The sequence below is a fragment of the Hevea brasiliensis genome, chromosome 8, assembly GCF_030052815.1.
Source record: "Hevea brasiliensis isolate MT/VB/25A 57/8 chromosome 8, ASM3005281v1, whole genome shotgun sequence".
Taxonomy (NCBI): Eukaryota; Viridiplantae; Streptophyta; class Magnoliopsida; order Malpighiales; family Euphorbiaceae; genus Hevea; species Hevea brasiliensis.
In genome coordinates this window covers 34,185-55,930 of record NC_079500.1, presented here as the reverse complement: position 1 = coordinate 55,930, position 21,746 = coordinate 34,185, and the positions used below count along the sequence as shown (strand labels likewise).

At 32.5% G+C, this 21,746-nt stretch overlaps 2 protein-coding genes across 2 annotated transcripts; both read right to left on the bottom strand.

Moving 5' to 3' along the window:
* Positions 1-879: 879 nt before the first annotated feature.
* LOC110663236 (F-box protein CPR1-like) lies at positions 880-2,157 on the bottom strand. Its single transcript, XM_021822497.2, has one exon. It carries the CDS (start codon positions 2,155-2,157, stop codon positions 880-882), a length of 1,278 nt encoding a protein of 425 aa, XP_021678189.2.
* A 3,933-nt stretch (positions 2,158-6,090) lies between these two features.
* LOC131182402 (F-box protein CPR1-like) lies at positions 6,091-7,350 on the bottom strand. Its single transcript, XM_058151949.1, has one exon. The coding sequence runs from the start codon at positions 7,345-7,347 to the stop codon at positions 6,091-6,093; it is 1,257 nt and encodes a 418-aa protein (XP_058007932.1). The 5' UTR covers positions 7,348-7,350.
* Between the last annotated feature and the right edge of the window lie 14,396 nt (positions 7,351-21,746).

The window sequence follows — 21,746 nt, the reverse complement described above, 5'->3', positions numbered from 1 at the left end:
TAATAATTATATATTTAATTTAATAATAAAATAAATAATATAATGTAATAAATTTATAATTTTATATTTATTTAAATAATAAAATAAATTATATGATATATATTCTTATTAGTCATTTCACATATTAATAGCAACAGCTAAATATAATTTTACCAAACACTTAATATAAAACAGCTATCATCACTATCGCTATCGCCTATCACTAACAAGAATACTATCACTAACAATGACTATCATTGTATTCAACAGTTAATCCAAACAAGCCCTAAGAAGAGAGGCAGATGAGAAAATAAAGAATCGATGGTGAATTGTGAAGATCATTCTTAAGTTTTGTTTTTATTATTATTTTAAATTAATTCTTATTTAAATATCTCCCCCTCATTATTGTCGTTATATTGCCCTTTCTCTTTTCTTAGACTAACTACAGTACTCTAGTCTTTCCATCAAATTTCAACTTATTTTATTATAAATATTATTATTCACGCAAATAAAAAAATATTAAAAATAATATTTAGAGAATTAAATAAAAATATTTAAATTATTAAAAAAATTTAAATTTAATATTTATACAATAAAATTTTTATTTTTATTTAGAAATATATTTTTTATAATATTATATTTTTCAAAAAATATAGTTCAATTAATTAATTTTATTAAAAATAGAGAGATCGTATAGTAATTTGATTAATATTAAAATTTATTAATTAATAAAAATTTTAATAAAAAATTTGCAGATGGACACATTTATTCATATATGCAAGTATCTATACATTACACATTTATTCATATGTGCAAGTATCTATATATGCTATTATCAGGACTAAAATATGTACCATACGGCTACTTCTGGTCGAAACTAGCACAAGAAGACCATTTGCTTCATTGTGAAGAAATGGACTGTCCCTGTGCTTCTTCCTTTGATTCTCCATTTGCTTCATCAATTACTATCAGTGAATTAGAGCTAGATGCAACCTCCTCCAAGATTTCATTTGTGCCATTATCCTCAGAAGCTTCCAATTCTGTAAATTCATTTGCTTCATTGAGTAAAACAAGACTCTCCACAAAAGTATCCAAATAAAAGGAGAGTGCATTGCCCCGAATTTTTGTATCAAAGATTTCTTCTGTCTTTGGATCATAGAAAACTAGCTGTCCGAATAATTTTGCCAATAGAACCTTACCACTTTGCCTAAATGCAACTAACTTTCGTATCCATTTCAAATGTGATTCAAAATCAGGAATATCGAAAAGTTTGGTCCAAGATCCTGGAACACCATATTCTTTCATCATCCAAACTGTAAAACAGCTTTCCCCTGAAAATTTAAAAGATGCAGCCAGCAGAAGTGATCCATCAAAAACTGCAACATCCACAAACTGGTATTTCTTAACCAAACAATCTGGTACCTCCATTTCTCCAAACACCTCTTCTCCCAAGGAAAACGACACAATCGCATCGCATACACCATGCCCATAACCTCGCTTAGTGGCAACCCAATGACAAGCTCCATTCAGAAAAGCAGACGTTGAGCGCGCAGTGATGACATATTGCAGATTATTATCAACCTTTCTCCAACCCCTACTTCTCAAACTGTAAATCTCAACAAAAGGCCGAATCTCACCATAGTTAAAATGCGAGCACACTATTCTCACAAGCTTATAATCATCAGTAGTGGAATCAAAGCCAAACCCAAGTGAGGGTATATAGGGTCCATATGAGGTAAACGTAAAAATAGGACAAGGAATGTTAACGATCTTTCTAACACTAGGATTCCATAAAGATGCTCTCTCAGTGTATTTGCCATAAACATCATAAGATAGACAAAAGACCCCATTACAAGAACCCACTATATTAGCTAAACGCTTTATGCCTTTAAATGGGCAATCAAGTTCTTCAACAGGGTTTGCAGGGAAAGACTCATCGGGGTATAGCAAATAACGCACATTTTCTTTAAATGGCCAAACAAATTCTCTAGTGCTGTACCTAAAGAAAAGTAGGCCACTGTTTCTTGCAGCGGTTTTCTTGAGATGTTGGGCTATGAAAGAAGGGTCGGTGATCAAAGAGGACCAGGTCTTGGAAACGCATCTGCATTTGAGGAGTGATTTAACTGGCAATCTTGACAAATTTTCGGCGAGCAATTCTTGAGGAAGATGATCAGACATTTTTCTTTTTGTTCTTCTTGCTGCGTCTGCTCTGTTTTATTGAGCTATGGATCTACTGGCTTTGAAAAATGTACTGGGCCTCAGATAAGAGGTTGCTGAGAAGTAGCAAGCTCATTCAGTTTATCGAATTGGCGGGAACAGTTTATTGAGCTAGAGCGTCGAGCTGGCAATGTAGTTAGGCACCAGCTGTCTGTTTCTTTGTGTATAAACAATAGAAGATTCTGGAATAGCGAAACAAATTGTTTGGAGGTAATTTTTATTTAAAAAATAAGTGGAATTCAAACTAAATTATTAGCCTCATTTAATAAATAAGTTAAGTTTGAATTTAGTATTATTTGATTGATTAAAACTTGTAAATTGGCTCATTTATAGAATTTTGAACAGGCTCGTTTGTAAAAATATTTATATTAATTATTGTATTTTATTATATTATAAATATTTATTATTTTATTTAAAATTTTTTTAAAAGTATGTATTGTTTAAAATTAATATATATATGTATTGTTTAAAATTAATATATAATTAATATATAAAATATATTTATTAAATATAATTATTTGAAATTTAAATTTAATTTTTTTATGAAAAATAAGTTACTTTTTATATTAGACAAATAGAAATTAGCTTATATGAACTTCATAACCATAAAATTAAAATTCACTTTGTAAATGAATCGAGCTACTCAAGATTTAATTCAATAAAAAGTTCAGTTTGACTCGACTCCTTTAAAGCTCATTTTCTAAAAATTCAAACTTAAACTTATAAATATTAGATATAAGTTCGACTCGAGTTTAGCTCAAGCTCAAAAAAAATTTAATAAATTAAATCTAATCTTCTTAAAACTCAGCTCGGCTCCATTTGTTTACGCGGGGTCTGCTCTTCTTGCTGCGTCTGCCCTGTTTTATTGAGCCATGGATCTACTGGATTTGAAAAAAATAGTGGACCTCAGATAAAAGTTTGCTGGGAAGTCGCAAACCCATCCAGTTTAACGAATTGGACGTTTCAGTCTCATCCTTTTAATTTGATTCCATTTTTAAATGTCTTTTGCTGATTTTAAAAATATTATAGAGTTATAGTTCTTTACCCTTATGAAAAGAATTTGAATACGAAAAATAAAATGGGAGAAATTAGATTTCTTTTCTTTTCTTTTCCATTCATTTTTCTCAATAATCCTCAGAGTTCAAATTTCACATACTAAGAAACAATAAAAAAATAGAAAAAAAATTAAAAAATAAAACATCAAATTTCATTAATTAAAATCCCAGATAATTGATGCAACTTGCTTGTTTTTTGGATCACTACTAACCCGAAGGTAACGTGATGATTATATTTGCCCTTAAGGACGTAGTATGCTAAAGGAACCTTGGAACTGATTTCCAATGCCAAAATGAACCATCAATATCCAAACAAAAGTAACAAGCTCTCCACCTTTGGTTAATTGTCGAACATGGGAAGTCGCAGTGCAATGATTTGCAGCATATGACATCATCTCCACCCACACACTGCTCAGTATCTACCATTTCTGTTATTTCAATTTTTTCATTTCTTGGGCTAACGCACTTGCAGTGAACAATACAGATTTGCTTTCTTTAGTTTATATGATCTTATGCCTTTCTTTCTAAAAAATCTTTCAGCATCAGCACAGTTATCTTTAAACCTTACCGTACAAATTCCTGCCACAGTAGCCATCATTGTCGACTGCATAATTAGAAGATACAGCATGTAATCTGACAAAATCTTACTGAATTCTTTTTCATCACTCTGATTTTCCCTCTCCTTTTTATCATTGATCAAGAGCTCAGTTGCAATGTGCCACATCAGGATGCTCTCGTCATAAGGGACAGCAAGAACATAAGATATTAACTCGTCATTCCTTTGTTTATCCAAACAATGAGTTTGAAGAACCCAGTCACCTCTAGCTGAAAATATTTTCCTGACAGTTTCTGCATCATCTATCAACCGAGATTTCTTTTGCAGCTCACCGAAAATATATTCCCAGAGCTCCATTGTCAGTGGCTCGCTGGAAACACATGTTATCTCATCCAGAAAATCCTTGAGGCCCGCACGATCGATGAGTCCATCCTTGAAAGTATTCAGGCACTGGATGGCCTTATCAATTCACAATAACTGAGTGAACTTTCTGGTTCTAGTCTTTATGCATTGACAGAAATTGTTGGTGATGCCATATTGACGAAAAATTTTATCAATTCCCAAATACGAATGATTGAGATTATGGATCTTGCTTGGACATTCTTTGAAACAGTATCTTATCAAGTTATGGCCAGACACAGATTCAGGCCACCTGCGAAAAGGAAGGGGCGCTGTCAAATTTTTATGTTTGTCTGGTTCAAGGTCAACCTTCTTTGATTTCTTTAGACTGAGGAAGTTTCTGAAGAGACTCAATGCCCATTGAGGTGATATTCTGAAGAGATTCAATGCCCAATGAGGTGATCTTTCTCTAGGCCAGGTGAATTTCTCCAGGACAGTCACCACTGTCCAGTTTGAGAAAATGGCCATGAGGAATGATAATGTATCGAGTCCTATGGCACCAAACAGCAGAGAATAAGTAATCTCAACATCAAACTTGTCAAAAGCTTACTTCTTTACCTGGAAATGGAAGATGGCAAGGGCTACCACGACTTAACTAAATGATATGAAGCGGAAAAACATGCCCACTTTGAGTGAAAAATGACTACTTTCGTGTAGAGAACTTCATAGAAGAAGCTGAGCTCTACTGCTATTACTTTGAAAGCATCTTCTGCAGATATGCTATTGAAAAAATTTCGGCTCTCATCGCGCTCCTTGAAGCTGAGGATGAGATCAACAATCAGTCCCTTGAAGATTTTGAAGAACTCGTAAGCGTCCTCCACCACTTTGACATCGTCTAAGCCTCTTTTTTCCTGACGCATATCTGTAACCTCGGTTTCTCCATCAGGTTCAGACGTTTTCTTTTTTCCGATTTCGTCTGGTTTCTCTTAATGTACCTCCGAAAGCTTGGCATAATTGACACCAGGATCCGGATTTTTGAGCATGGAATCTCTGAATTTATCCTTGCTCGCAAAGTACAAAGAAGTAGTGCCCTCCAAATATTTGATTATCCCTGCTAGAAACAGTAGTATTGTTGGGATCATAACCCTGTTTCTGGGAAGTGTTTTAATGAACACTTAAACAGTAGCAACGGCCTTGGTTATGAATGCAAGCAAGTGCCTGAGCCACAATTGGTTATCCTCAGTAGAAAAAGCAATGATAGTGTCTGGGCCACCAAGATGCACCAAAAGAAAAGGAGCCCTAAACGCCAAGAGATCACCATTTTCATAAGAGCCAAGATAATCATCAGAAGGGTTGCTTTGGCTGTTGAATATGGTTCCATTAAAACTTTAGCTCCTTTGTTTTTTTTTTTTTTTAATTTATTTATTCAAATCATCCTGATCTTCTCTTCATTTTTTTCTTACCCTGCTTTGTTTTTCTCCCTCCATGTTTGTTTCCCTCTGTAACCACACTTTTTTTTTCTTCTCTCATTCTATCTCTATTTTTTATCTTATGATAAATGCTATAAGTTACATGTGTAAAAAGATTAATAAGTTGTCTTAGATCTCCAAGGAATAAAGATGACAATGCAGGAAAATCATTTCTCAATAGAAAATGCATAAAAATATTGTTTGGAGAATTGAATGAAAATACTTGAATTGTTAAAAAAATTTAAAAATTTTCATTTTCATTTGGAAATATGTTTTCATAATATTGTATTTTTAAAAGGATATAGCCCAACAAATTAATTTTATTCAAATAGAGAGATTATATAGTAATTTGACTAGTATTAAAATTCACTAACTAATAAAAAATTTGACAAAAATTTTACAGACTGATACCATTTATTCATATATGCAAGTATCCATACATGCAATTATCAGGACTAGAATATGTACGATACTGCTACTTCTGGTCGAAACTAGCACAAGAGACCATTTGCTTCATTGCTTCATCAATTACTAGCTGTGAATTAGAACTAGAAGCAACATCCTCCAAGATTTCATTTGTGCTATTATCCTCAGAAGCTTCCACTTCAGTAAATTCATTTGTTTCATCGAGTAAAACAAGACTCTCCACAAAAGTATCCAAATAAAAGGAGTGTGCATTGCCCCAAATTTTTGTATCAAAGATTTCTTCTGTCTTTGGATCATAGAAAACTAGGTCTCCAAATGATTTTGCCAATAGAACCTTACCACTTTTCCTAAATGCAACTAACTTTCGTATCCATTTCAAATGTGAAATATTGAAAAGTTTGGTCCAAGATCCTGGAATGCCATATTCTTTCATCATCCAAACTGTAAAACAGCCTTCTCCTGTCAATTTAAAAGAAGCAACCAGCAAAAGTGATCCATCAAAAACTGCAACATCCATATAGTGATATTTCTTAACCAAACAATCTGGTACCTCCATTTCCCCAAACACCTCTTCTCCCAAAGAAAACGACACAATCACATCCCGTACACCTGGCCCATTGCCTCGCTTAGTGGCAACCCAATGACAAGCTCCATTCAGAAAAGCAGACGTTGAGCGCGCAGTGATGAAATATTTCAGATCTTTTTTAACCTTTCTCCAACCCCTACTTCTCAAACTGTATATCTCAACAAAAGGCCGAATCTCATCAAAGATAAAATGCGAATACACTATTCTCACAAGCTTATAATCATCAGTAGTGGAATCAAAGCCAAACCCAAGTGAGGGTATATAGGGTCCATATGAGGTAAACGTAAAATTAGGACAAGGAATGTCAACAATCTTTCTAACACTAGGGTTCCATAAAAAAGCTTTCTCAGCGTATTTGCCATAAACATCATCAGATAGACAAAAAACCCCATTGCAAGAACCCACTATATTAACAAAACGCTTTATGCCTTTAAATGGGCAATCAAGTTCTTCAACAGGGTTTGCAGGGAAAGACTCATCTGGGTACAGCAAATAACGCACATTTTCTTTAAATGGCCAAACAAGTTCTCTGGTGCTGTAACTAAAGAAAAGTAGGCCACTGTTCCTTGCAGCGGTTTTCTTGAGATGTTGGGCTATGAAAGAAGGGTCGGCGATCAAAGAGTACCAGGTCTTGGAAACGCATCTGCATTTGAGGAGTGATTTAACTGGCAATCTTGACAAAACTTCCGCGAGCAATTCTTGAGGAAGATGATCAGACATTTTTCTTTTTATTCTTCTTGCTGCGTCTGCTCTGTTTTATTGAGTTATGGATCTACTGGCTTTGAAAAAAATACTGGGCCTCAGATAAGAGGTTGCTGAGAAGTAGCAAGCTCATTCAGTTTATCGAATTGGCGGGAACAGTTTATTGAGCTAGAGCGTCGAGCTGGCAATATAGTTAGGCACCAGCTGTCTGTTTCTTTGTATATAAACAATAGACGATCCTGGAATAGAGGCAGTTACTCTTTCGTTCTACACAAAATTTTTCGTCTTCAAAGCCAAATCTATTTTCAAATTTCTTTTGCTGATTTTAAAAATATTATAGAATTTAGCATCCAGCGAGCCATCAGCAACATAAAGAACTTCTTTCAGCTCTATGAGCCAGTCCTTGACCTCATTATTCAAGGCAGACTTCTCCTCTGCATCAAGAAGAACAGCATGGATTGAGGAGACTCCTTTCTTGACTTTCTCGAGTTCATTCTTGACACCCCACAACGGCCAAATCTCTTGGAGAAAGATAGAATCCAGTTTGTTAATGATGTCTCCAGCAAAATTGAAGAGAACCATTTCAGTCATTTTTGGAAAAAAGGGTAGACGGATGTGTTTTGTGACTGCAAAAAGAGGCAAATGTTGTCGTGAAGAGATACAGCAAGAAATGGCAAAATATTTATGAGACTTGTGCATTACATCTGAACTCTATGCCTTGCGTCGACAAGTCATCAAATGTTAAGGCTCACCATTTTACACACACACACACACACACACATATATATATATATACACATGTAATCACATCTTGAGGAAGATGATCTGACATTTTTGTATTTGTTCCTCTTGCTGCGTCTGCTCTGTTTTCTGTGTGACATAACACAAAACAAAGCTACGGATAATAATGGGCTCGTTCCAGTTTGAGGCCTGTCTTTAAAAGCTCTGTTCAGATGAATTTTATTATTAATAACTATTTATCAATGAAAATTATTCATTTATTATAATATTACAAAATATATTTAAATTATATTATAATTTAATTTAATTTTAAAATTAAATACACAAGTATTTTATATACAAATATTTTATTAAAATTAATAAAAAAATAATTTTAAATTTATTAAAATTAATGTAAATAATTTATTTAAATTATCAGAGAAAAATAAAATTTTTAAAGTGAATATAAGAACAAATGCTAATAAAAATTTATAGTGCAATTATAAAATTAAATGAGTTCATACTAACTAATACACTATTTTCAATTGAAATTGCCATCCCCTTTCCACGCTTCCAAATTCTCTAGGTTTTTCAAATGATCCAAAGCTAATCTTCCATGAGTTGGTTTTCATCAATCTCGGTGAAGACATTGTTAGAGTTTGATGGGGAATTAGCAACAGAAAGCTTCCATGACATTGAGATCCCGTTGAAGCTTCTTGAACATGGTGGATTTGAGACCCCATTGTCGACCTGATTGAAAATGATTCTTATGGTTTGTGCACATCCTGCTGCACTACTTGCAGTTTTTGTCAAATGAATAATTAAAAAAATCAATGTGGAAAAGCATATTTCTATTGTTCCACAGGAGCTAGTTAGTGCATATTAGGTAAGACGCTTTTACTTTTTTTCTTAAAATTATTAACATTATCGACATATTGAAAAAGTGTTTTATGAAATGTTACCCTTATAACTTGTAGAAGTTTAGAGACTATTTTGACTGTGGTAAAAAAGATAATACTGTTATTTTTATATTTAACAGCTAATTAAATAATTATTTTTATTGAATATTTCTATTGAATATTTCTATTTTTAATCATTATATAAATAATTAACCACTAACCATTAATATCTAACAGCTTATATTGGTGAATTCAAAAGATAATGAAACCCAAAATATGCTTAACATAATACGCAAAAAAAGTATTTGGTTGTGCATAAAAATCACTTGAATGCGAATAATTTATTTAAAGTTGAATTCAATAACTTGTATAATTCAACTTAAAATTGATTTATTTAAATTAATTAAAATAATGTTATTTTAATTTAAATTTATTTTTTAAAAATTAATGTTTTAATTTAAAAACAAACTCAAAATCACATATTGGTTCAAATATTATTTAATTTTTTATTTTGGTGATACTTTTTTAAAAAAAAATTAATTCCTTGCCTTCAAAATTAGCAAAATTTGTAGAATATTAGAATAATTAACTCAATAGACAGTTATCAATTAAAAAGTAAATTTAGAATAATAAAATAATGATTTTAATATATTGAAATATTATGTACTAAAATATATACAGTGACTATGGAGGGACGGAATGTGAGGCTTCTTTCTCTTTTCAATTGTCATTCAATAACTATGAGACAATGGCAATGGTGAGGGCCAAGATTTATCATTTTAATTAAGTTTAATGGAAAAAAAAATTAATTTTTTTAGCAATGTTAATTTGATTTCAAAAATTTATTGTATTTATGATTAACTATTAAAATTAATTTACATTATGTTTTTAACGGTTTATCTCTCCAATTTTAACAATTGATTTCTCTAATTTCAAATTGTAGTTATAATTATTATTGCAGTCCATGAAAATTTATTGTGGACATGAACTTGCAAAATATAAAATAAATGGGTCATAAGTTCACCGGGTATGGACCCGGTAAGATAATCCGACGCTTAAGTTAGAGCAGATACGAGTGAATAGTATATTGGATTGATTAAGGAGAAAGAACATACCCCTATAGATGATATGATCTCTTTACATAGGATATAAACAATAGTTGATTATAGTAAGTCAACTATATAATTATATGGATATTATTAATTACTATAATTATAGGATTACATTTCTATTTATAGTGCATAATTATAGACATTGCTATATTTGACAATCTTACCAAGATTGCTTATCTTTAATCAATATTCTTTTATTTTATCGAGTGGGTCTTACAGTGATTGAACTAATTGAACGAATCTCATGATTGAATTATTAAACATCATTAGGCTCATGGGCTATCTAAAAGCTCAAGTTATTGAATTAACTATTTTTATTTTGAGGAGTTATATCAATTATAAAAAAAAATTATTAAATTTGATATATTAATTAAATATGTATTAATTAAAAAATAATTAATTATAAAACATATAATATAAATAAATAAATATAATCAAGAAAATTTTAATTATTTATAATCAAACTTTTAACATTTATTAAATTATATATTATTTTTAAATTTTAAATAAAAATATTCAAATAATATAGTACATAAAAAAATTTATAAATGTGTAAATATATTTTTAATACCTATTAAATATTAAGATATATTAAAAAATAAATAAACATATTACTTTATAAAATATATTATATTAATATAAAATAATATATATATATATATATATATATATATTAAAACAAAAAACATATAACTTTCAACCTTTGAGTTCAATTCTCCTTATAAATATTAAAAAAAATATTACTTCTATTAATTAATCGAATTGATTGAATGGCCTGGGTCACATTGAATATTTTCTTATATAGTTTAATTATAAATTTAAATTGATTTAAAGTTCAATTCACTAATTCATCAATTCGATTAGTAGATTTAATTTGTATTTAATAATTATTAAAAAAATCAAAAAATTTCAATTTCTTTTACCACTATACCTTTTAAGTATCATAAATTTGTTCCTAATCTATTAATCTAGAATTAGTAGGGTAATTTTTAAATGAGGAAATTATAAAAAAGTGTCCTATGATTTTACTTCATTTTCGCTTCAAGGTCTATAATTCACTTTGTGATAAAGCGGTACTTTATGGTTTCGCACTATTATCAAAATGTAACTTTCCGTCTCTCTTCCATTAGATGCTATTGATGTAGACATTATTGACCGACATAGACGTCTTTTAGTGGTTGATGTAGATTAAAATAATTTTATTTAATTTTCAAAATTTTAATATTATTTTTTTAATATTCTCACGTTAAAAAAAAATAATAAGTGATCTTATTTAGCCTAGCCAAAGAGGAATTTGAGAAAAGTTTATTCTCCTCAAATAACATTCTCATCCAAATTATGAGTGAATAATCTCAATTGTGTGAAATTGATCAAGGGTTAGAGATTGAATTAGTTGTTCAAACAACTTTTAATCTTTTTCTTTTATTTTCTTAATTTTTATTCATTTATAAATAAAATAAATTTATTAAATAATATTATTTTAATCCACATCAACCTTTAAAAGCCGTTTACATTAATCATTATTGTCCACATTAATAGCAACTAATAGAAAAGAGCTCACGTTGCACCATCGTGTCTGACCGATCTCCAAGATTCACGCGATGGAAAACCAACGCACTAAGCATAATACTTAGTGGTGCATAATTTATAATAACAATAATTTAACAATTGAAATAATATATACAAATCATAATTTCTGGGTCTTTTATATTTTTATTGCTCTTTGGAAGCAATTAACATTATCGGGATTTTTTATGATTACTTATTGTATTTTAAGTCTTAATTAATTTTTATCAGTGCCCAAGAAACCTATAACAAATTATAAAAGCTGGATGCACGAGTGTATACTAGTTAGACAGCCATATGTCTATCCAGCATACGTCTGTCAGGCACGAGGCCACCGGTATCGCACGAGACCCATCGAGCTTGTAAAGCCAGAAATAAAGTAGGCACAATGGCCAGTAAGTAGGCATATAGCATGTAGAACAATCATACCAAACATATATTGTCAATTCATGATTTTCTCGGTAGGCAGTACTGCTATCTGTAATCCCTAATTGGTATACCAATTTATCCAAACTAAATAAATAAGTCTAGGTATGCTATGGGCAATTAAACATTTTTAATTATTTTAGCACTATTTATCACATTATTTTCTGCATCGTTCATTGGTACCATTAATTTCATATTAATAGGATATTAGTCCCAATTTACATATTCATATCATTTTTAATATTAATTATCCTTATGAGTATTTTAATTATCATATATAGCATTTTTCTCATGAACCTTTCTTTAGGTTCATGTTGCTGTGTTATTTTTATCTAGGAATTTGACTAGGTTAGGGTATCTATTTAGTCACACCTCCTTCATAACAATTTCTCCTCTATGTTTAAACTTAAATTTCAGTTTTTTGAATCACTGAATTTGAGGTTATAGAACTCAAGTTATGGTCAAAATACCATAACTGGTCCCTGTGCCTCTAAGCTGTCCAGAATTTATAATTCTTGGTTAATAAACTTTGACCAGTCATTTGATCATTTTATGGTCATTTTTAGACTTAGGTTCCTTCACAAGATATGTTCCTCTATGTCTTAGGGACTCCCAGGTACAATTTCATAATTTTTCAAGCTTGGTATAGTGAGTTATAGTCAATGTATTAACCTGGACTCTCAATCCTATAAAGGCAATAACCAAACTTCAGGGCAGTATGTCTGACCCTCTTTTTAGGGTCTTTACACTTAGAATTTGGCAAAGGTGTCTAAATCAATGTTGTAGCCCTAAGTATCATGTTTCCAGATCATATTAGCACATCTCAAATGGAATTTCCTAGTGGGAGTTATGGCCAAATGAACACATGGGTATCAAATGACATTCTGGGTTCCATTTAACATTTTCCAGATTTCAATTCCTAACTTTGGCTAATATTTTCCCTAGGATGCAATGGTTTCTAGAGCTTGGTCAAAACATAAAAATTGTTGTGCTATGTCTTATAAAACTTTTGGCACTAGTTTCACCAATTTGCAGCTTTGGACACCAAGTTATGGCATTTTTGCCAAAACTGGTCAAGCATACCAAAGTAACAGTATTTTGGATAATTTATGGGTTGGCAGTTTTAGTGATCCAACTTGTGCTAACAATTTGATTTGGTTAAAGGCAAAACTGGGTCAAGTAGTCTTCACGAAAAGTGTAGCCCTATGTCTAAGCTTTCCATTGATGTAAATTTTAGGTCATTTGGACCAATGTAGAGAGAGTTATGACCAAATGAACATGTTCATTTGGTCATTTTCTGAGTTTCAGTGTTTGGTCATCCGGGTTTGGGCAGAGAATTGGTCATGATTTTGGCAAAATTTGGGCATGGTGTCTATATAAAAAATGGGCTATTTTGAGTCTATTTTCACCTTCAATTAGCTTCATACCAATTGGAGTCACACATTTTCAGTTATGGGTCAATAAACCCAATGGACTCATTGAGTCCAAACCTGCAGAAAATTGAACACTCCCAATATCTCAATTCCTTCAACTTTCTTACTTCAATTTACATGCAATACACTTCTATAAGCAACAATCTCAATTCAATAGGTCAATTTCAATATTTACACCAAGTCTTCAAGCATTTACACAAACCCTAGTTTTCAAAGTTTTAAATTTTTACAAACACTACATAATCAAACACTCAAACATTTCAACTCATCACACATTCTCATGGAACTATTTTTCATCACTTAAAAGCAACAAACTTCAAGTTCCATGGCTGCCAAAAATTCAAGGGTTCTTTCCTCAAGATTTTCTTTTTGTTTCATGCACATTTTCACTTGATTTAGCATGATACTCATCCTTAAAGAATAGATTAAAAGTTTAAAGCACTAACCTTTGTGGTGACCCAACTTCAAGCTTCCTAAACTTCAACTTTTCTCCTCTTTATGGGTATCTATAGCTTCCTTAGGGTGTGGAGGATATTTTTTGTGAAGTGGGCTATGGGTTTTGGGTGGATTAAGCTTGAGAAATCAAGCTTGGAAGCTTGACATCAATGGAGGAAAGAAGGAGCAAAGGTGCCAGCTCTAAGGGGGAAAGAGAGAGAGAAGAAATGGAGGAAGAAGATGGAAGTGGGTAGGAGTTTGTCCCCTAGTGCCTATTTATAATTTTTTTTTAATTTTTGTACTTTAAATTTTTTAATTTTCCTAAGCTTTTTCCTTTCTTTTCTTTTCTTTTCCTTTCTTTTCTTTTCTTTTCTTTTCTCTTCTCATTTTTCTAATATATTTCATAAATTTTAATTAATGTTAATTATTTTATTCTCTAAATTTTTATTTTAACATTTAGATCAAAATTCAACTTTGGGAGTGAAATGACCAAATGCCCTTCATAATGCATATCGAGTCATTTTTATTATTTTGTACCAATTTATAAATCCTCTAAACTTTAATTTATTTTTTGTAAATTTTTCTATATTTTCTTAACATTTATTTCTTCAATTTATGCCTCTTACTATAGTTTAGGTGTAGTTCAGACATTTTCTTGTCCAATGACATGAGTCGTCGAACAAGAAATGTATGGACTACCTATGGTGAGGGCGTTACACTTTAGATCATTGCACCAAAACCTGTAGCCTTTCACTCCAGATGCATACCCTAGAAATATGCATTTTCTTGCCCTCGGCTCAAGCTTACCATCTCTCACATGAGCATAAGCAGAGCAACCAAATACTCTCAGCTGAGAGTAATCAACAGGTGAACTGGAACAGATCTCAAAAGGAGTTTTGCACTCAATAGTTGTAGATGGATATCTATTAACCAAGAAACAGGCTATATTAATTGCTTCAGCCCAGAAATCCTTTCCCAATCCTGAATGTGAGAGCATGCTTCGTGCTTCATCACAAAACGACCTATTCATGCGTCGCACTACTATTACATTGTGGTGTCCTTGTACAAGTGCGATGTCTCACTATACCTTCATTGCTGCAGAATGCATTGAACTCACGATTGCAAAATTCCAACCCGTTATGAGTTTTAAGACGCTTGACCTTCTTTTCTGTCTGCTTCTCAATCATCGTCTTCCACTTTACAAAGGTTGAAAATGCCTCATCTTTTGTTTTCAGAAAATACACCCACACCATTTGAGAGTAATCATCAATCAAAGTCATGAAGTACCTGGCACCGCTCTTGGAAGGGATTCTGTTAGGACCCCATAGATCTGAGTGGATATAATCCAACGTTCCTCTGGTCTTACGCATTGCCTTTTTATCGAACTTCACCTTGGTCTGTTTGCCAAACACACACTATTCACAAAAGTCCATAGATTATGTTTTCTGCCCGTCCAACAAATCCTGCTTGCTTAACGCAGATAATCCTGTTTCACTCATATGACCAAGACACATATGCCACAATTGAGTCTAATTCTGATTATTGCTTCCGGATGCTACTGCAGCTTCCCCTGAAACTGTACTGCCCTGAAGAAAATATAATTCTGAAACCAAACTACTCTTCATGAGTACTATAGAGCCGTTGCACACTTTGAGAACTCCATTCTCTGCATGGTATCTGAATCCATGAGAGTCAAGTGTCCCAAGAGAAATCAGGTTCCTCTTTAGTCCTGGAACATGCCAACACTCTATAGTTCTGACAACGCCATCAAACATCCTCAATCTGATGTTACCAATTCCTTCAACAGATAATGCACGATCATTGCCCAGAAACACCTTACCACTCATTTGTTTGTAAGTGACAAACTAGTTTCTATGGGGACACATGTTATAAGTAGCACTAGTATTAAGAATCTAGGAATTTTGTCCATGATCTGAACTCACGGATAAAATTTCTCCAGCATTGTCATCACCATCAGAATCAATAAAACTATCAAACACATTCGCAGAACTTTTTGGTTGCTTTCCCTTTTTATTTTTTAACTTGGGACAGTCTCTCCTGTAGTGACCTTGCTCCCCGCACTCAAAACAGTTAGCCTTTTTAATTCTCAACTTAGATCTAGCCTTAGATTTCTTCCTGCTAGAAGAACCCTCCCTTGAATGTGTTCTTCCCCTGCTCACCAAACCGCTTTAAGCCTTAGCTACAAGCACTCACTATATTAACAAAATGCTTTAAGCCTTTAAACGTTTTAACCCAATGGACATTTTTCGTTCTTGCTGCGTCTGCTCTGTTTCATTGAGCCATGGATCTACTGGCTTTGAAAAAATACTGGGCCTCAGATAAGAGGTTGCTGGGAAGTCGCAAGCCCATCCAGTTTAACAAATTGGACATTTGAGTTTCATCTTTCTAATTTGATTCTATTTTCAAATTTCTTTTGCTGATTTTAAAAATATAATGGTATTTAGTTCATTACCCTTATGAAAAGAAATTGAATTAAAAAAAATTAAAGAGAAAAGAAATGAAAGTAAATCTAATCTCTATGATAAATTATTACAATATGATAGAAATACAATTTTTTCTAAAAAAAAATAAAAATATAATTATACTCTCTTTTCTATGTTTAAAGACATTTAAATAAATATAATATAAGTTAACACATTTATTATCCTATTTCTCTCTATTTTACTCCAACTCAACTCAACTCAACTCAACTAAGCCTTTATCCCAAAAATTTGGGGTCGGTTATATGGATTTGCTTTTTCCACTCTGAACGATTTTGGGTTAAATCCTCAGAAATATGTAATGCTTCTAAGTCATGTTGTACTACTCTCCTCCAAGTTAATTTAGGTCTACCCCTTTTTTTCTTTCTATCCTCTAACCTAATGTGCTCTACTTGTCTAACTGGAGCCTCCGTATGTCTACGCTTCACATGACCAAACCACCTCAATCTCCCTTCTCTCAACTTATCTTCAATTGGCACCACTCCTACCTTTTCTCTGATACTCTCATTACGGACTTTATCTAGTCTAGTATGGCCACTCATCCACTTTAACATTCTCATTTCTGCAACTCTTATCTTAGATGCATACGACTCTTTCAGTGCCCAACACTCACTACCATATAACATAGCCGGTCGTATGGCTGTACGGTAAAATTTTCCTTTTAATTTATTGGGAATCTTACGATCACATAAAACTCCCGTGGCACGTATCCACTTCAACCATCCAGCTTTAATCATATGACTAACATCCTCCTCACATCCCCCATCTACTTGAAGGACTGAGCCTAGATATTTAAAGTGATTACTTTGGGACAGTACCACCCCATTCAAACTAACTCCTTCCATATCATCAGTTTGGCCTTCACTGAACTTGCAATGCATGTATTCTATCTTCGTTCTACTTAACTTAAAACCCTTTGACTCTAGAGTACTTCTCCAAAGTTCTAGCTTCCTATTGACTCCTTCTCGTGTCTCATCTATCAGAACAATATCATCCGCAAACATCATGCACCAAGGAATACTCTCTTGTATATGTTTCGTCAGTTCATCTAAAACTAATGTAAGCAGTGTAAGGGCTTATGGTGATCCTTGGTGTAATCCAATTGAGATCGGAAAATCACTTGTGTCCCCTCCCACTGCGCACAATAGTAGTTGCTCCTTCATACATATCTTTCAATACTTGTATGTACCTAATAGATACCCTCTTTTGTTCTAACACATTCCATAAGATCTCTCTTGGAACACTATCATAAGCCTTCTCCAAATCAATAAAAACCATGTGTAGATCTTTCTTCACATCTCTTTATTTCTCCATCAAGCTTCTAATGAGAAAGATCGCTTCCATAGTTGAACGCAATGGGCATGAAACCAAATTGATTGAGAGAGATAGAAGTATCATGACGTAGTCGATGCTCCACAACTCTCTCCCACAACTTCATAGTATGGCTCATGAGTTTAATTCCCCTATAGTTTGAGCAACTCTGTATGTCTCCCTTATTTTTAAAAATAGGTACTAAAATACTCTTCCTCCATTCATCAAGCATTTTCTTTGAGTTTAGAATCTTATTAAATAATTTAGTTAACCATGCCACTCTCATATCTCCCAAATACTTCCGCACTTCAATTGGTATTTCATCGGGTCCATAGGCTTTACCCACTTTCATTCTCTTAAGTGCTTCCTTTACTTCTAAAGATCGAATCCTTCTAGTATAATTTACATTCTTTTCTATTGTTCTATAATCTATATTCACGCTATTACCATTTTGACTATTATTAAAGAGATCATTAAAATAATTTCTCCATCTTTCTTTAATGTCCTCATCTTTCACCAACACTTTTCCTTCCTTATCCTTAATGCACCTAACTTGATTGAGATCTTGACATTTCCTTTCTCTACTCCTTGCTAATCTATAAATATCTTTCTCCCCTTCTTTAGTTCCAAGTTTCTCATATAACTTTTCAAAGGCCTGTGCTCTTGCTTGAGTAACTGCCTTTTTTGCCTCTTTCTTTGCTATCTTGTACTGTTCATATGCCTCATTATTATCACATTTAGGTAATTTCTTATACCATTCCCTTTTTCTCTTCACTGCCTTTTGTACTTCCTCATTCCACCACCATCTCTCTTTTGAGGGTGGTCCATGTCCTTTAGACTCTCCAAGTACTTTTCTAGCTACTTCTCTAATCTTTGATGCCATCTGTATCCACATATCATTGGCCTCCACATCTAGCTTCCATACTTCGGACTCGAGAAGCTCATTTTTGAACTTCACTTGCTTTACTCCTTTGAACTCCCACCACTTTGTTCGAGCTACACTATTTCTTCTAACCTTACTTGAATTGTTCCTAAACTTGACATCCAAGACCACCAACCTGTGTTGACTTGTTAAAGCCTCTCCTGGAATGACCTTACAATCCTTGCATAGAGCTCTATTTGTCTTCCTGGTTAAGAGAAAGTCGATTTGGCTTCTATGTTGTCCACTTTTGAAAGTCACTAAATGTGACTCTCTTTTTATAAAGTAGGTATTTGCTAGTATTAAGTCGTATGCCATAGCAAAATCCAGGATGCTTTTTCCCTCCTCATTTCGACTGCCAAAACCAAAACCTCCATGAACATTCTCATAACCTTGCCTATCACTTCCTACATGTCCATTCAAATCTCCACTAATGAAAACATTCTCTTCATTCGGTATGCTTTGCATTAAATCATCAATATCTTCCCAAAACCTTTGTTTACTCTCACTGTCTAGTCCTATTTGTGGGGCATAAGCACTAACTATATTTATTGTTTCTCCTTCTAGTACTAGCTTTACTAGTATAATTCTATCTCCTACTCTTTTCACAGCTACTACTGCATCTTTCAATGTTCTGTCTATGATTATACCCACTCCGTTCTTATTTCTCTCCTTTTCGGTAAACCACAGTTTGTACCCTGAATTACCCACTTCCTTACTTTTCTCTCCTACCCATTTAGTCTCCTGAATGCAAGCAATATTCACCCTTCTCCTTTCCAAGGTATCCACAAGCTCCATTAATTTTCCTGTAAGTGATCCAACATTCCAAGTACCAACCTTCTCTCTATTTTACTCCATTTGGAAGAAAATATTTTAGGTCAATTAAGAGGATTTGAGAAATGAAAATTTTCTTTTATTCTGTTTTATTTCTCCTCTTTTCTCTTTTCTTTTTATTTTAATATCTAAATAAAAGATAAATATTAGAGAAATTAGATTTCTTTTCTTTTACCTTCCATTCATATTTCTCAATTCAAACAAAGGGTTAGAGTTAAAATTTCACATATTAAGAAACAAGCATAAAATAGAAAAAAAAAATCTAATTTCATGGATTAAAATCTCAGTATCATTTGAAAATAGAGTATGTTTCATAACATTCAAAATTCAAATGGGAAGACCTAATCATTTGAAAATATGCATATGACATGTTGTATTTGGGACTAGCTGATGAAGATTCAAGACACAGAGCTATGATGAAGATTCAAGACACAGAGCTATGTTTTAAGAGTCGATATTAAAATGTAATGGTAGAACTAAATTTGCAATAACAAAGGCTCGTTAATGCTCCACTGAGCTTATGCACGGTACTACTACTTCTGGTCCATACTAGCACAAGAAGACCATTCGAATATTCAGTTGCCGGAATTTGTACAATGTTTGCAGCAGAATCGTGCTCCCCAGGACACCATTTGCTTTATTCTGTAGAAATGGACTCTCCCTGTGCTTCTTCCTTCGATTCTTCATTTGCTTCATCAATTACTATTTGTGAATTAGAAGTAGATGCAACCTCCTCGAACATTTTATTTGCTTTATTCAGGATAATAGGACTGTTGGCATTGTTGTTTCCTTTACTGTTGTTCTGCAAGTCCTTGTCCACACCATTAGGAGAAGAAGAATCCTCCTTTGAAACTCCATTTGTGCCATCATCCTCAGAAGGTTCTTCCTCTGCAAATGCATTTGCTTCATCAAGTAAAACAAGACTCACCACTAAAGCGTCCAAATAAAAGGAGCGTGCATTGCCCAAAATTTCCGTAGCCGAGATTTCTTTTGTAGAACCTTACCATTTTACCTAAATGCAACTAACCTTCGTATCCATTCCAAATGTGAAATGTTGAAAAGTTTGGTCCAAGGAATAAAGACTACAATGTAGGAAAATTATTTCTAAAAAGTTAGAAAATTGAATGAAAATACTTGAACAATTGAAAAAAGAAAAGTGTATTTAAATTTAGTCTTTATACAGTAAAATTTTTATTTTCATACTGGAATATATTTTTCATAATATTATGTTTTTCAAAAGATGGAGACCAACTAAACAGTAGTTTGATTGGTATTAAAATATATTGACTAAAAATTTGATGAAAAAGCTAAATAGTTTGGTGAAATCAAAATATAAAATCTGAATAGTATATTTTTAAAATAGAAAGATTAAATAATTAATTTTATTAAAATAAAAAACTAAATAGTAAATTTTGTCATAAGATAATGATTATGTATTTATCAGAAAATATCACACATTTATTTTTTAAAATAAAATATTGAATTGAAAATTAGTTTGTCAAAAAAATATTATTATTTAGTACGGTTGCCTTCAGAAACGTTGTTGTTTATGGTTTTTTATATTGTTTTTGAGAGAAAAACATAAAATCTGTTGAGTTAAATTATTATTGTTTTCTCTTTTAAGTATTCTTTCGTAACTGCATTTCATTTTGTGATGACTTTTTTTAAGTGAGACCCCTTTCCATGGAGTAATTATATGCTATTATCCTAATTTCACGTAGGATATTCTACCTAAAAAAGTAAATCAATAATAATAAATAATTTCACGTAGGTCCCATTAAAAAAGTATTTTCTGGTGTATTAAAAACAATTTTTTCTTAAAAAAAATTATAACTACTTTTTTTCATCTAGTTGTAATGTTTTAATTAGTTTGCCATTCCATGTGTTAATCCTACATGGAATAACAGAGCTATAATATAATTTTCTAAGAACTCAGATGTACATCCTGAGAGGAAAATAACACTCAAAAATCGTCAAATGTGAAGATCTAATCATGTGAAAATATGCAAATGATGTGTTGTATTAGGGACTAGCTGATCAAGATTCAATACACACAGCTATGTTTAAAAGTTGATATTAAAATGTAATGCTAGAACTAAATTTGCAATAACAAAGACTCGATAAATGCTCCACTAAGCTTAGGTACGATATTGCTACTTCTGGTCCAAACCCGCACAAGAAGACCATTGATTAGAACATTCAGTTGCTGGACTTTGTACAATGTGCGCAGCAGAATCATGCTCCCCAAGACATCATTTGCT

What these genes read in the sequence shown, in the direction of transcription:
- LOC110663236 (XM_021822497.2), bottom strand. Translation starts at nt 2,157, where the DNA reads ATGTCTGATCATCTTCCTCAAGAATTGCTCGCCGAAAATTTGTCAAGA.
- LOC131182402 (XM_058151949.1), bottom strand. Translation starts at nt 7,347, where the DNA reads ATGTCTGATCATCTTCCTCAAGAATTGCTCGCGGAAGTTTTGTCAAGA.